Source organism: Mandrillus leucophaeus, unplaced genomic scaffold (assembly GCF_000951045.1).
Source record: "Mandrillus leucophaeus isolate KB7577 unplaced genomic scaffold, Mleu.le_1.0 Scaffold316, whole genome shotgun sequence".
In the NCBI taxonomy this organism is placed as follows: domain Eukaryota; kingdom Metazoa; phylum Chordata; class Mammalia; order Primates; family Cercopithecidae; genus Mandrillus; species Mandrillus leucophaeus.
The window spans coordinates 2,457,552-2,474,841 of NW_012103321.1; the positions used below are offsets into that span (position 1 = coordinate 2,457,552).

General features: G+C 39.5%; 1 protein-coding gene across 1 annotated transcript in view; it reads right to left on the reverse strand.

Annotated features, from left to right (window-relative positions):
• The window catches only part of PRDM6 (PR domain containing 6), a 98,513-nt gene that overhangs the window by 26,584 nt on the left and 54,639 nt on the right, over positions 1-17,290 (reverse strand). Inside the window, exons 8-9 of the mRNA XM_011987793.1 lie at positions 3,992-4,119; positions 289-413 (exon numbers count right to left, since the gene is read on the reverse strand). Coding sequence (XP_011843183.1) covers positions 289-413; positions 3,992-4,119 — 253 coding nt within the window. The remainder of the gene's footprint in view (positions 1-288; positions 414-3,991; positions 4,120-17,290) is intronic.

A 17,290-nucleotide genomic window follows, 5' to 3' on the forward strand; every position in this document is an offset into this window, starting at 1 on the left:
TTGGTACTCAGTGAGTACCAGCTGACTTAACTTGCTTCAACTATTATTTAAAATCTGGCAAAGGCTTTGAAGTTGTTAATAGGTGAAGGACTGGCCCATACAGGTTAAGATGCCCTACAATAAAGCAGATGACATGCAGGGAAAAGAAAACAATGGAACAGACTTGTATATGTTTGTGTTACTTATTTTAGTGAACCACGTTCCATGAGTTTCAAAAAAACCTCTTAAAAAGTTAGCTTTGAAATAGGTAAATTGAAATGTGAATTCAGAGCTAAAATAAATTCTTACAGTTTTCATCCTGGGCAATGCATTGTAAGGGGATCCCAAAGAAAGACGTATAGCTGTCATTGTACCACACCAGAAGTTCGGTGCCCCTAGGGATATCTATACAGGCTCGGTAGAATATATTCGACCTATTCAAAACAAAAGAAAACCCAGCTTAGTAATACATAGGACTCATGTGCCCCCATCCATATTTTTATTGCCCCGAAAAAGTTCTGCTCAGCTCCATCTAAACAGTTTCTGTTTGTAATAAATCTACACCCAACTGATTGTCCCCAGCAACCAATTAGAGTCTGTAACTCAGTATGATAAACAGCATTCAGTTTATTTCCACAATGACCCTCCCTAGAACGAATTGGCTGAAGAGACAGATATTTAGCCCAGGAGACATCAGAAAGGAAGAGTTCATTAAAAAAAAAATTTCATCTCACACTAATGAGAAAATTCCCTCTCAGGAAAATTGCAAAGACACTGGTGTCCCAACCTCATATATAAAAACTATTGACCTCTTATTTGAAGGAAAAGCATTAAATGTATTATTGCAACTTGGTGTTGGGAGTTCCCAAATTTGTAATAAAATTAAGCAGCTTTGTGATATAAGGACTCAGGGAAATAAAAATTCTCTCCATTGCTCTTTTTCTAAGGTTTGATACAGGAGAAGAGAAAAACATTCCTATGTGAAATGGATGGAAATTCAATAAATACAAGAGGAGCACTTTACTCTAGCTGAAAGATTACACTCTGAAATGATACAGTGAAGGTATGAGAAATAAACATTTTTTATAATAGCTTTGGTACTTTAAAAAAATCTACAGATTAAAAAAAATAAGGAGACTGAGACTGGTTTTCTCAATGAAGAATTGCTACAAATATGAACCTCAAGTTCAAGATAAAAGTGTGTAGGGTTGGTGGGCCTTAAATTTCTTCTTTCTGTAAGGAATTGGCTGTAGCAGGGCAATTTGTTCCTTGTATAACACTGCAGACATAAGGCGAATGCTTCTCCACATTTTTCATGGCAGTGAGATATGCACTTGTCAACATATTTTGTCACCACAAAGTGGCTCTTGGCAATAGGATCATAAAGATCAATAAAAAAGTGCAGATTCTCAATATTTTACTTGCAGCTGCAAAAATTTCATTTATCTTGTTATTTTCCTTACTTGCTGCCATTCTGTCTCACGAGGGCACTGCTAGCTAAGCAGAATGTTTTTCCCAACATTCTATGAATATCTGACAAAAACTCCAGCCAGTTGCCTAGCTCTTGCTACCCTTCCTCCCTCTGCATCTCCAAGAGCTGTGCATTTTATTAATTCTTTCCACTGCTACATAAAAAAATCAAAATTGGAGCTGAGCTATAAATCACTGGCATCTCCTAACTTGAGAAAAATTGAGTCTACTTTGTACTTCACCCTTGCAACATTTCATCTCTCGGTTTGGCTTCCCTTAATATAAACACTGCGCCCGGCAAATGAATGTGCTAAAACCAAATGACACACTTCGCTGCTGAAAGAGCAGAACTGTTTTCAAGCAATGGGTGGTCTTCTGAGGCACCGAATAGGCCGAAAGGGGGAAAAAAATGTGTAAGCGTACACCATTCCTTACAAGCGGGCAGAGCTTCCAAAACTCGCAGAAATCTCTGCATGTTGAAGCACATCAAAGGGATTTTTCCCTTTTCAGATAATATTTCCTTTGCTGACATGTATTTAGTATTGTGGTTGGATGACTCATAAAGATAGCTTCATGGCGTCCCAACGCAGTTGAAGTGGAACACATGCCAACAAACATTATTGTCAGCCTCAAAATAAAAACAAAACGTTCAGCTAAGGGTCAATCAATCAAGGGCGCTTTGAAGAAAATTCCATTTAGATATTACAAATCATAACAGAATGAATTTAAACCAGCTGACTTTTTGTGAAGCGGACATTCATGTACAATAAAAATTAGACTGGCTCTTCAGGGTCCAACTTTTCTATTTTCTTACTCTTGGACGTGGTCACCGGTGATGAATGCCAGTTTTTAAAATTGTGTTTTTGTAGTTCATTTTGTAAAGATCTGAAGTAATCGAAAACAGATCAGTAGAGAGAGCTCATAGTGTAAGCACCATCATGAAAGGGGGAGTTGTAAAAAACCCACTTAATATTGACAGATAGGCAATGACTTACCCATGCCCACCTTCCTCTTAGGGGGTTCTTGTTTTCCCAAATTCAGAATTTGCCTCAATAGCTCCTTGGGTACCCATTACAGAACCAAACTATCTTACTAAATGGACAAGCACAACCTTCACTAATTTTCTAGCTCAGAGTTTTATATAAAACCTCACAACAGAAATGCAGCTGTAATAAAGGTGAACAAAGTCCATATACAGCAGTGTAATGAAATACTGTCTTGTGCTACTTCATTTAAACCGTTATTTAATGAAATAAAACTGCACTGAAAACCAAGGCGGTGAGTCACACACTGCCCAAATTTTTTTTAATTGAAGACCTCAGAGAGCAAGCCAAATTTGTGCAGCCTTTAACCAACAAGGGGAAGAAAGTTAAAAAGAAAAACTTAAGCTTCATTTAAAAAAAAAAAAAAAAAGGAAAGGAAAATAAATAGCCATAGGCAGGACTCCAAGTTGCTGAGCACAGAGCCCTCTGCTTTGATGTGTCTGTGGTGCCTAATAAAGCTAAACAGTTGCTTCTGATTCTAAAGGGAACACGGCTGTTTATAACTGAGGTCATATATTTATATGGCACACGTTTTCGAGGGATTTTGAGAAAAGAAGGCTTAGTGGTGGGGCTTTTTTCCTATTTGATTCGTTTTTGCCCTCTCGTCTCCACTCCAGCCTTCCCTAGCACTAAATGGAAATGCTTCACCAGCAGGTGCACTGGGAAGAACTGACTGAGCGTCCGGAGAATCCACCCTGCTTCTCAGCTCCCCAGAGGCCTCCCTGTGTGGATCCCCTACGGGAAATGAGGATGGCTCCACCCTGCCTTTGTTATCCTCTGAGTTTTGCCCATACCTTTCGGGAAACCAGGGGCTTCTCTATGCCTGGGAACTGCCTCATGAACTGAAAGGAATCCTGAATCATCAAAGGGCCAAACCCACTGCCACCTTTAGAGGGAGCAGGAGAGTTACCCTGGCTCTGTCACTGCCACTAAGTCTAACGGTTTTGGAAAGGTATGGGTGGGAAGGTAGAGAGTTCTTGGTTTCCCATGCTGTTGTGCAAACAAAGCTATTCCTCAAAGGAGACAGCATGAAGGAGACTGAAAGCAAGAGACCTGAGGCTGAATCTCTGACCATCTACTTAAGAGACACATGAAGGAGACTGAAAGCAAGAGACCTGAGGCTGAATCTCTGACCATCTACTTATCTGTGTGAATACATCTGCTTGGGAAAAGCACCCCAAGTCAGTGCGTTTGCTGGGCTAATTGAGACCATTCTGGAAGTTCTAATGATGTGGGAGTAACTTCACCATGTGCACGGAGTGAAGGAGGCCATCTACTAGCACTTTTAATCCTAAGTGTTCATGAATGCTCTTACTGTCATAGGAACTAAGGAGGTTTCAGAAATCAAGCAAAAAAAAAAAAAAAAAAAAAAGTCTGCCAGTCCTTCCAGAGTTCTGCAGGATTTTTTTTTTTTTTAACCCACCAGTGGCAAGCCTGAATTTGTATATGCAAGCCAAATGGCTTCAGCTCTGTAGGTGGTAAATCAAGATATACTTTACCTGTACTGAACTACTGTTAGATTCTGTTCTCCGCAGTGCCTTGCACATCGGATATACCTCATCCAGCTCGACTTACTAGGTTCCCCACCATCAATAAAGTGCTGTAGTGTCCCATCCTGGTCATATATCTGGAGAAGAGGTCAGAAGGTCAAGTAGTTAGAACGAATCATCAGCAATCATTTTCCCTGCTTCCCTTGGTGTCTTTATGTGTCAGCTGCAGAAATTTATTGCCCTTAGGTTTGCTAGTGCTTATTGATGCTTGTGGACACTCAACCGGAATAACAGGAAAATATGTTTTGGTGATGCAAGTCGATCATGTTTTTCTTATCAAGCCAATCTTCTCTGTATTAAACATATTTGTGGTATCTCACGGATGTGACCATATTTCCCAAAGAATATTTGACTGATTTTGACAGGCTAGTCTTAAGTAATGAGCTGCTGGATAAACAAAGCAAGCTGAAAGGAGAGGCCACATTGACATTGTCGGAACATCCACATTCGAGCCCCCCAGGCTCAAACACATAACTGCCCAGAGGCATTCAGGAGGCAGTAACTGTCCGTTCAACAGGCTGGGTGACACCTAGCAGAAGACAGTTGGAGAGTTATGGAGCCGGAAAGAACTGGCAAAACAGACTCTGATGTGGATGAAACAAATGAACTCTCACCTCAAAGAAGATGTTTTTCAGGACAAAGTTTTCAGGATCTGAAACTATTAGGAGAGGAGTCATTTAAAAAATAGAGAGAGATCCTCAAAAAGGGAAAGAAAAAAATAGCTGTTTCCTATGGATCCTACATTTCTTAACTGAGTTGTCTAATTGTTACTGCCTCACATCAATTCAAACAGATTTCCTTTCAAGATAGCATTTGAGAAAATGAAATCTGCTTCGAACCACTCAATAAGCATGGGACAAAAAGTCTCGTGAAAGCAACTAGGGAGCCAAGCAAACACAGAGTCAGTGCTGACAGCAGAGGCAACAGCTTGCCTTTTCAGAAACGACTTCAGATCCAGGGCACTTAGGGGGACGTGGTATCTAGAGGAGTGGGAGATGAGGAGGTCATGTATCCACAGCAATTCTAGAAAGTCACTGCCAGTCCTGGGGCCATCCAGGAAGCAGGGACAGTTAAAAGAGTTTCCTAAGGGTATGGTTCTCAGAAGGACCATCATACACTGCACCATTTCAGATAAAATCAGCAGTGGGATCCTTCTTCTGGTAGCTACTTCCCCAGAGCATCCTGACAAATCGTATCTCTCACTCTTGCTAGTCAGCCCTTCCATTTTTCCTTTTCAAATAAGCATGGCGAATAAGCGTTAGAGAGAGTCTCACTGGTTATATTTAGGCTCCAAAATTAGTATGGTCATTCATAGTTTAGCTCAGCATTTCTATTCTGGGGGAGGGGGGTGCAAACGGGCTTAGTGATGACAGTTTCTTTTTACTATCACCAGTCATTTAAAAACAGCTAAGTTTTTTTATTTTATTTCATTTTATTTTATTTTAATTTATTTTTGCCTTTCTCGAACTCATTCCTCTCCAACTCCAACCTTTCCACTAACCCCACAATGAAAGACAAACATTAATCTGTTAAAAACAATTGAGAAGTTATGACTGGGTAAACGCATCAGAGTGATCACAGCTGATAATCAATTTAGCTTGAGAAGAGTGAAGAGATTCTTGGATATTTATTTAAGACTAATGACGTCTTTAAATTTCTAGGTTTTGGATAATGGCAAAGAATGGAAACATTTCATGGGGTGGCTACATCTGCTACATGAGCAATCAAATGATAGACAACATATTTAGGATTGATTATACTGTAGTTGTTTCTGTTTTTGTTGTGGGGTTTTTTGTTTGTTTTGTTTTAAGAAACTGATTAAGATTCAAAATTGCAACTCTGAAACTTGTTGACAGCCTCAGAGTTGAAATTTTGAATCTTAACCAGTTTCTTCAAAATTGCAACATTGACCAAAGCCATTTGGTTCCCTTAATGCCACTGTTAATCTTTAATGGAGTAAGAAATGTTGATGACCCAGTCCCCTGCCTTCCCTTCCCCCAAAAATAAACCTTCCATAGGGACTGCTGGTAAAAATTATTATGAAGCATTTTGAGAACTGCACACAACAATCCTCCTTTGTGCATCAAGCCACTATCTTCAACAGCAAGTAAAATCCCCTAACATTTCTAACTAGTGGGGACTGTCTTAACTGTTGGCTCATTTGATCACTAGCCACTAACCAGTCCACCCTTAAAATTGGTATGAAAAGTGTTTCCCCCTACACTCTTGTTTCAGCAATAATCTTAACTAGGTATATTGTGACTACAATAAAACCTACAATTTTTGCCTGCCTGATATAAACTGCTACTTGCCTTGAGGAAAAGTAAAAGGCTATTTGTCAGGCTTTTCCTGAGTATCACGCAATGTAGCACATGGCATGAGGTTTGGCTTTCCTGGCTTTAGCTAATACTAATATTATAATATTTCACATGAAACTGTGATGCAAATCCCATGCACCTACTTAACTTCCATAACCACATACCCAGAGTTGAACAAACTCATTCAACCTTGATACTGCTTTCTTTCTCAGCCCCCAGAGCCTAGCCATCATCAAATTCAGTTGAATTTGCCTTCTATATACTTTTCGAGTGCATTTATGTCATTCTCTCCACTGTTAACTATTTTAGTCCAAATGAGATTTTTTTCCTCACCTAAAGTATAGCAAGAGCCTCTTAACTGATTTCAAAAAACACCAGAGAGAAAAATAAATGAAAAGAAAACCTAGCCCCCTTTTTTTTGTAGTTCAGTTTTTGCATGCATTATTAAAACAGAGAAGCTATGTTACCTAATGTTAAAAACTATCTGTTATTCTCTTGGGAAAATATTTGTAATACATATCACTGTATTATCAGCCTCTGATTTCTTCTCTGATTATTGTTGCTGCTATTTTCAAACCATTGCTTTTGGTCTGTTCTTTCTCTTTTATCAATAGGAGTGGAAATATAAGAAAAAGGGAGACCTCTTTCTTACCTTTTTAAGGGGATTTTAATAGTATTGAATCTAATTCTATTTATTGGGACATCACACATATGGTTGAGATAATGATCACACAATTTCTTACTCATTACAAATCATGCATAGCATTAACTGAAAGCTACCACAAGAAAGGAGTTGTATCGTGATCCTGGATATTAGGAAGTGCCACTCTCTCCCATGCTTTTATTTTCCTTGCACAAAATCTAGCTTTAAATGAGAGTAACAGGAGTAAAATATGCACCAGGGTTGCGCGTTACAACAACTGGCTGTGAGTGGCTTGTCCACTGCTTTGTCATTTACCAAGGCTGCCAGCCTATGACAACAACAATAATCATAGAAATGGTGGAAGCCAGTGACTGATCTAAGCTCGTTTTAACATAAGCATAATATCATCTTCCAAATGATAGGAATTGTGTGTATTGGTGACTCTGAGCAAAGTGTTTCTCCAAAGCAGAATTTGCAAACTAGTGGCTCTCAGGCTAAATTCAAACAACAGACCAACCGTGTTTTTCCTGCACAATGTTTAAAAATTTTTTAAATTTTATCTAATTGAGATTTCTAACTTCTGAAAAATCAAAAGATGGGTCCTCAATTTCTGGCAAATGATCACTGGTGGCAGTGATCCACTTAAGATAAGAAAACGTGGCTCCCTTTAGACTGGGCTTGAGCTTTTCCAGTTCTGCAGTCCCTACCACTCCTTACTGTCTTACATGCTACTTACTTCACTAATGCACTTACCTGCTTGGCCTCATTAGACATTTACATTTGTAAGCCCAGCAGTAAGGGAATTCCTGGCACCACTGAAAATCAGTCCATTACAGCTGGGAGCACTTTCAAAGAAAACTGTCTGAAGTGACAGCCTAGAGACACTGCAAACGTTCATCACTCCTATGCTTCCCAGATGCCATCATCTGACCCAAGATCCAAGCTTTCTGTCCCGCAGTTTTCCAGTGAAGGGGAGTGCAGAGTTTTGTTTTGTTTTGTTTTTGTTTTTAATTTCCCTTCATTTTTACCAGGACAGGATTTCAAAGATCGTTTCAAGTGAAGGATCCCCTTTAATTCAAGGAAGTCTTAAATGTAATTCCAGTATAAAAACAGATGAAAGTTGCCCTGGTTAAAAAATGAGGAGTTGATGGGAGCACCTCACCAATACAACTAACCCCACCATGACTCTCTGAGACAGTTCCCAGGACACCTCTAAGGGCCCAAGGTAAGCTGGGGGACCCTGTGTGAAAAAGTACAGGCAGCACATTTCCTCCAGTAGATAAGGCCTCCATGAAGCTCAGTCACCAACTCTTCTGCTAGAATGTCGAGCACTGTGGCTAAATTTAGAGCCCAGGAAAATCAGATTTGAAAGGGACCTCAGAGACCATCTGCTCCAACCCCATCCATTTATACAGAAGGAAATGGTGTCTGCAAAAGTTAGTAGTCTAAGCAAAGTGAGGCGACTAGTCCACGACAGAACCAGACCTCATCTCTAGGCCTTCTCACCTGCTCTCCACTTCTCTGCCTCCCCATCTGGGAGTGTGCTGAGGCCTTCCTCACCTCATTCAGTCCTGTAAATATCTTGAAGAGAGCCAATGACCTCAGACAAAAGGAACTTGAATTACAACTTAATCATGAATCTGTTCCTCCCCAAACCCAGGTCCCTGAATTTCAGCATGGGGAGGGGGAAGGAGGATCTGAAGGTTTCATATAAATGGGATTAGTCAGTTTTCAGGGAGTGAGGAGACATTTCAGATGCCCTCTCCCATGTTCCCAACCCTGGCATATCCCTGTGCCAAGGCTCCAGACATCAGCATTTGGTTGTGTGTTGAAGTGCCAGCCTCCTTCAATTTTCGCCAAGCAGCCGAGGTGAGGAAGCATATTTTATGCCCACACATCTAACACAGGGCCCAGCACATAAGAGAAACCCAATGCATGCCGAAGTGAACTGAATTCTCACAATAATTCTATATCTTCTTAAGGATCTTGGATTTTACTCAAAGCTTAAGAAGAAATTACCACTAAATGCAATTAAACCTTGATTCTAAGTACTAACAACTAGGATTAAAAAATACTACATTCTTTTTTAAGCCAATCTCTTTCAACTCTATGAAATACAAAGGTGAATTTCATATGATGATTTAAAATGGAATAAACGATTACCACAGAAAGGGCCCAGAAGAGGTCGTTGGAGATTTCCAGTTTAGATCTGTGAGCCCAGCGCTGTTTAAAATCCTTTCTCAGCTCATGGAGGATCCAGGGAAGAGCAGATAAAAAGACATAGTTTCTCAGATCTCCTCTACCTATTTACACAGTGCCTTTACACAGCCCCATCTTTCTGTAAAATTCAGAAAATTGGGGTTCCAATTGTCAAGTGTATTAGAAATTTAAGAAAGCATGCCGTTTGCCAACAAAGATAAATGTGTTTTACTACACAATTCCTCTGTGTGTCAGGAGGTAGAGGCCCAATATTTTGTATTCCATAAGTTAGCTCTACAACCATTTACTCAAAAGAATGATTCTTGGCTGTTTTGACTATAAAAAATTAGTAACCAGAACACTTTTATTGCTAAATAAAAGATTTTTAAAAGGTGAACAGTGGTTGTTAAAGGAGACCTTCTGAAGTATTCTCAGTGAAAACACACAATATAAACCACTATGGTTATGGGTGACTGTAGGGTGTAGAGTACAGAGGTTAAGAGCATGCATGTGGGTGTCAGTTTCAATGCATGTGAGTTACAATTGTGGTGATGTGATTTTGGTCAGTTATTTAACCTCTTAAGGAAGCTGAGACTTTCTTTTTCTGAGAAAAAAAATGGTGCTAATAATAATCCCTATCTCGAAGAGCTGATATAAAAACCAAATGAATGAGTATATGTAAAGGACTTAAAACAATGCTGGACATCTAGTAAGAGCTCAAAGAACATAGCCAGCCTTAGACCAACACTATTATTAGATGAGAAAAGTCAGCCTAGACATAATCTACTAACTTGCTCACGGACACTGGTCACAATATATTATGTGTAGCATATGCAAGTAAACTATTTCTAAGGTTATCAGAGCATAAACTCATTGAGGGCAGGAATATATTTTAATCATTTTTTTTAATTTACTGACAGGTACCTTACACAGGGTTTTGTACACACCAGGAAATCAACTTTTGTTGAAAAAGAAAGGAGAAAGAAGAAAAAGATTTGGAATGACGTCAAGGGAATATAGGAGTAAAACAGCTGACGTATTAACGGTTTATATTTTATCCCTCAGATAATCTATTTTTAAAATAAAGCAAACTATGTCAAAATAAGAAATGGTATATGAATGTAATACTGTCCAGAAAACGGGAAGGAAGCATTTCTTCAACTCTACACTTTCCTAAAGTTAATCAGTTTTTAGTTTATTGCAGTGTCCCTTGTCATGTAAAAGACACAGGCACCCACTATACCTTTGAAAACATTTCTGGAGCATGCTTGAAATTAACAAGTATTTATTACAAATGTTTTAATTAGCTGTGGCTTCAGAACCCCAATATCCCAATATCTCTCACTGAATATCACATACTATGTAAGATTGCTTGACCTCTGAAGTCACTGACATTTTTGACCAGAGGGAGACCCAACTTACAATGCCATATTTCTGCATGAACACTCAATTTGTTCAAGGTAGGTGAGCTGTCTGTGCAGTCACACGTACCTGGATGCAGAGCAGGGGACATTTGTGGATTTTAGCCTGGAGCCTCAGATCCACAGAGATCCAGCACTGCTCCCCAGTCTAAAGAGGAAAACAGCAAATACCATAACAGTGTGGCCTGCTAACCTTTCTGGTTTTAAACTTTCAAATCAAGCTAAATCAAGGCTTGAGAAGAAAGATCACAAAATAAAACTTTCAAAACAAGTGAAAGCATCTGCCTCCACCTTCACACAAGGAAAGAACATCAGTTAATGACCAAGTCATGCATATTCATGTGGCATTTGAGTTTATAAAATACTTTTACAGGTTTATTTATCTGTATAACTGACCTACAAGGGAAGCTGAGAATATTATTCTGCTTCACAGGGAATAAGCCTTGGGCTGAGAAAGATGAAATTATTTGCTCGCAGTTATATAGTTGGGAAATGTGAATCATAGGCCACCATGTTATTGCTTTTTTCATCACATCCTATTTGCCCTATCAGAGAGAAATGTAGAGCTCTTCCTTTAAAACTAACTGAAATTCTCCAAATGAGGGTCATAAAAACATTCATAATGATTAATAATGTTCTTTATCAAACAAATTTCTATTTTTAGAACAAATGTCAATTTAGTGAGAATTACTTAATCTGTTATTAAAATGTAAACAACCAGCAACCATGCAATGGATAAAGACGCAAATCCCCAATTCTGCTTATCGCAATGTGTCATAATCACTAGGAACATTAAAAAAAAAAAAAGACAATGCATAAGACTGTGAATATGCATATTTTACAATAAAGTTTCCTCATTAAACACCGACTAGCGTGCCCATATTATGTGTGTTCAGCTTTTCAATTTTTTTTCTCAAATATATAATATTATACATTTTTTCATTTTAATAGTTTCTCCCTCCTCCGCCCATTATAATTAACTTACTTTGTTGTTGTTTCTAATAAGGAAATCCTTTCCTCTCACTTTGGTTTGGAATATTTTGGAATGTCTCAAATGCCAAGATTCTAAAATGTGGCTTCAAAGGTCAAGTAATAAATGCCCCATAAAATAAGTGAGTAATGGTTATATACACCGTTGCTGTATTTTCAGTAATGCTGATTTAAAGCTATATACTGTACTTTGTCAATTCACATTCATCAAGTTCCAGAAATATTAGAAAATCATTAGAGGTTTATGTTGAGTTTGCACATAATACTAACATATAAGTCAAGACTGAAATATGGTAATCAGAAAAGCAGTTGAAAAGTGTCAATAAACTGTAAAACACCCGTGGTGGTGTTTGCAAAGCCTTCATCAGAGAGCCGACCATGTGAAGAAATGGAAATGGGTATTTTTGGTCACACTGTGGGTCAGCTGCTGCTAAGTGTCAAGTTAGCAGAGGAGAGTCGGTGACTCTGAGGATTATGACACGGAGACTCAGGCACTCCTGAGAACGGTTGAGCATTTGGTGAATTCCACTTATCTCTGAAGACGGCGGCAGCCGTCGATATGAAGCCTGCCATCCATCAATCTGGAGTCTTCTTCAGGCATCCTCTGTCTGTTGATCAGAGGAAGACTTTAGGGAATCAGGCTTCCATTATCAGGATTTTGTCTGTGATCTGAACAAGCCACTGAACCTTTAACTTTTCACTTGGCAAAAGCATATATGCTGGAAAAGTCCTGACAGTTCATTCATTTTGCTCCATCCTGGAGCCAGCTGATGTCTGACTGGTGAGACCCGCCCTCTTTGATGTTGTACTCTTTTGAGAGTGCCCTGCTGTGAAAAAAAATTTTATCCATCCAAATTAAAGAGAAATATTTCTGCATCCAGCTGTTAGCTGTGACATGTTTGCCATTTTTCAGGGCACTGGCTTGGTGCCATCCACAGGCTCTGCTGCAAACCTATCTTTTTCCCTTTTCTCTGTTGCAGCAATAATATCCACACTGCACAACTGTCTCCAGTGTCCACATAACATTAACACCAAAAAGGAAAAAAATAGTAACCCTACATTGCTAAGAACAACCTTGGAAATATTTGCATAGAGCAGTTTCTTTTTCGTTTGTTTTTTTCTCTCTCTTTTTAGTATCAGTGTTAATGTATTTCACAGACTGCAAAATTCTTTTGACACAATCTACCCATTTAAAAATTGCTTAAATCCAGTCTTTAAAAATCTATCTTTAATTAAAGCAGTCAAGAATAATTCTTGACATCTATTAAATATATTTACAAATGAAATGAATTTGGATCCTGCGAAAACTTATTTTGTATATACTGAGTCCACATTAAAAAATAGACATTCATTCATGCGTTCATTTGAGCAGAGAGAGCTCTGTGAAAATAAAGAAAACTCTCATGAAAGCTTGAGTAAACATTTATATCTAACTAATCAAGAAAACCTGTATCTTCTTTTATTTATTAAGTGCCATTTGGGGGCTTATAAAGATTGCTGCCACAAACTCTGTGTATTGTAAACAAAGGGCAGCTTTCATTATTACCACGTTTGTCTCCATATCCTGAGATAAATGAGTAAAGCACCACAGTTTCCAGCTTCCCTCCTATTCTGGCTTTTCTCTCTCTTCTCTCTCATATACACTTTTGCTGAGATGGAAGGGGATCACTAAACTAGACCTCAGTCCTTGGCATCAGAGAATCCTGTCTTGCAAATAATCTTAGACCGTGGCTAGCAAATGTGAACAGCTACTCAGCATCCTTTCTCGTGTCAGTGAAAGATGGATTTTGGAAACAACAATAACAACAACAACATGCTGTATGTTAGAAAGTATCAATTTTGGAAAATAAACCACAGAGAAATTTGTATTAACATCTTCCTCCACTTTTAAAAATAAAGCCTTAGTTTTATATCAAACAGGAAATGGAACTGTTATTTTGTTAAAATAATCCTACAAATAATAGTAGTGTGAACTGATGGGATTTGCGCATTACATACAATAGTATACCAAATAGTTCTGCACTAGAGAAGTATAAAATGACACATTCAAGTTAATGCTCACACTGCGATGCACACCTGAAATCTCCATATAGCTCGTGCAACATATCCTATGGAGTACTATTTAACTCTTTATTGTAGTGGAAATTTTGGTTTATGTGGTCTAGTGGGTACAATACCAAATAGATCTTGCTGAAACCTGACTATACCTCAGTTACTGACTACACCTCAGCCTAGTAGCTATTGAAAAATATGATTTCCAAGAAGCAGCTTGAACGAAAGCCTAGGTGCAAAAGGCAGCAATTGCATTAAATACTTACAAAGTACTAAGTGGGAAATGTTTGTAAAGGGAACGTCTCTAAAAAATCAGAGAGACTACTTCTATATATGCGTAGACACACACACACACTCTGCCCTAGAGCTCACCCGCTTTTTTTCAGTGAGAACTTTCTAAAGACACAGAAAGTTTGTCCCAATGAAGTAATGGTTTCCTACAGTTTTACTTCTTTTCAGAGCAGGCAACAGTTTTATTTCTTTGCTGAAATGTGTCACTCTTTAAATTATTATGTTTTTCTAAGTCTACGACATTCTTTTCCTAACCACACCAATAAAGTGTGATTGTCAGACATGCTTTATTAAGGGAAAAGTGGCCGTCTGTCAAGGATAGAAAACATATTTTCAGATCTTAAATAATTGAGAAGACATTCCTTATGTCAAGTTGGGACAGTGCTGAGCATGCACTCAGTTCCCAGTTTACACTGTCCTGCCCTGGATCAGACAATAATGGAAGAGAGGAAGGCACCCCTCAGACTCAGGGGGCTCAAGAAAGGCAGCGTGTAAGAGCCACTACTGGCCTAGATCAAACACATTTACTTGCCATAGATTTCCTCCCCATCAAGATCCAAGAGATGAGGCACCAAGGATAGAGGGTGATGACAGTAATGGTGAGTCTCAAATTTAGACCTCTGACTTCCCAGACAGCATTCTTTCAACAAAAATTTAGTAAGCAACTACTATGTGCCAGCCACTGTGCTTGGTGCAGAGCATTAAAAACCTAAGACCCACTCCCTGCCCTCAAGTAATTTACAGTGCCATAGGTGAGAGACATGTAAAACAAATCATAAGACATCTAATCTGGCACCAAATCTGTAGTTTTTCCCATCCAATCTTTGGATATTTGTTGTCTAGGATGCGATTCCTAAATGTGGAAAAAGTAATCCATTACAATTTTGCAAAAAGGACATCAGGACTTAAAGAGAGGCAATGCTAATCATTTAAGCCAATGCTGGATTTAAAAGGCAGCATTAAACAAGCAAGGATATAACCTCAATGAGGGCAAGGATAAAATCTGTCTTGCTTGCCATGGTATCCATAGGCATTAGCATGGTGCTTGGCATATAGTGCCTTGTGTTGGGAATATGTCTGTCAGTTGGCTGGTTGTTTGGATGGATGGCTGTTTGGATGGGTAGCTGGATGAAGAGATGGACAGTCAGGTGGATATAGATAAAAGGATACGACGCCTGCTAGGTACCTAAGCATTAATGGCCAGGCCATGTCTCTCTGCTCTGTGAGTGAGCCAAAACAGCTAAGGGAGAGTTGAGTATGTACTGGGAGAATTTTATGGGATACAATGTTGCTTTCAAAAGTATGCCTTGCCTCAATGGCTAAAATGAACATTTCCTTTAAAAATGTCCAAAAGTGTCTGCAGAGTTGAGGCTGCTACAAAGCAGCAGGATAAAGACTTCACCCAATGGAGAGGCCTAGCATGTACCTCTCTCTCTCCAAGTGTTGGTCCTTCTCCCATTCCAATCCCCACAACTGTCACACGCTGAGGACTACTGTTACCATCCCTAGTCTTCCCTTTCACTGACTCCTTCTCAAATCACCCCACCCCTCATTCATGCCTCAGTGCTCCTCTTCAGGCCCCAGTTCTCCTCTCGTAAGGATCCTGGTAGCTGTAATTTATACCTAGTTGTGAAGGTGGGTCAAGGAACTACTCTTGAAAAGAATATTTGCATTTTGAGCTTTATCCCTAAGTGAAGTTTGAAAGGGGGCAATGACCTTTTAAAGGAATTCGCAAATGCGTAGTAAGGGCTGAAGTCATCCATCATGGGGGAGAGCAGATGGCCATTCCCAGGATCCTTCCCATTGCATAGATGGCTGGGTTAGTCCTCATAGAGCTCTAGGGGAAGCTACCCATCATGCTGCTGCAGTCCTAATACAGGAGCACAGGCTCCATGAGGAGGGCGGGGCTCAAAGGAGAAGGCAAGGGATTCTGATGACAAGAGCAACCCCAGCTCCTCCTCAGAAGAGCTTTCTGCAAGTCCTCTCCAGGGGATGCTAGCAGGGCCACTCAGCCCCACTTTCATAAAGAGCCTCAAATTTAGACCTTTGAAGCCATTTCCAGATGAGGTTATGCATACAATCACAGAGATAGACTGACGGATTGAAAGAAGGAGGCCTTCTTTGCACAACTCTAAATTGAGTCCCATGACTGGACCACACTGCCTGTAGCAAACCATAAATTAACATTTTTATAAATCCTGTAATTAACTTATGAATAGCACAATTCTATGTTTCTGGTATTAAAAGCATTAAGTTGTTAAAGGTAAACATCTAAAGTATACCACTGTTTTTGTAACCCTATTTTGGCATTTTTTTCATTTTTCAATATACCAAGAGCCTCAGAAAATGGAAGTGGCCCAGGCCTCCAAACAGGCCTGGTTTGGGCTGGCTAATAAAGCTCCTTTCACACAGCTAGGCGGGAGGCTGGCAAGTGTGCAGCCAGCACTGGGACACCACGCTGTCTCCCAGAGAGACGCCCTGTGTGTCTGGATGGGCATTTGCGTCGTAAGGTTTGGTTCCCAGGAAATCTAACCAAGAGATCCCGTCAACCTGAACGTCTGGGACACAAGGTTTGTCAATCCTTTGGTTTGTAGAGGTTATGGCTCACATCAGCCCCCAAAGAAAAGAAGGCACCTAGTTACACATTGTTATAACCTGTAGGCTTCCTAAATTCTAGACAGGACGTAGGATTCCCTTTTTTCCACAGGAAGCATCTGTGGGCTGAAAGGAAATAATGGATGGAATCTCTTACATTGGGGTCCACAGGGAAGTTTTAGGCAGGGCTACAAACACCTTCAAACCACAAGAAAATGGTGTGTGTGCATATGAGTAACCTGGGAAGAAGGTTCATAGTTTGTATTAGATTCTCAAAGGAGGTGTGTACATACACCCAGACACACACAAACACACACACTTTAAAAACTACTGCCAAATCCCATACTTTCAGATAAAAGGATAGTACTGACTGGAGAAATGGAAATGAGAACATCTGTGAAGGAGTTAGAGTTCTTGGGGTGTTTAATGTACTTTCGAGGAGGTTCTCCTCAAAGGTTGCTGGATGTCTCCAGTCTCTGAAGTGCTTGATCTCACTCTCATTTCCTCCTTTCCTGAGCTAGAAATCCTGAGGTTTTTGGTGGTGGTGGTGGTGGTGGTTGTTTGCTTTTCACTGTGCTTTCATTTTGAATTCGATTGCAATTGTGTTGTGATATTCTGGTTTTACCTAAATCTCTGACCACATTTTCAGGACCACTAGAAAAGCAAACTGAAATAGAATCCTTTGGTTGGTTTATTTCATAAGACAGATATTTTTAGGTTAGAAATCATGTGTGTGGGC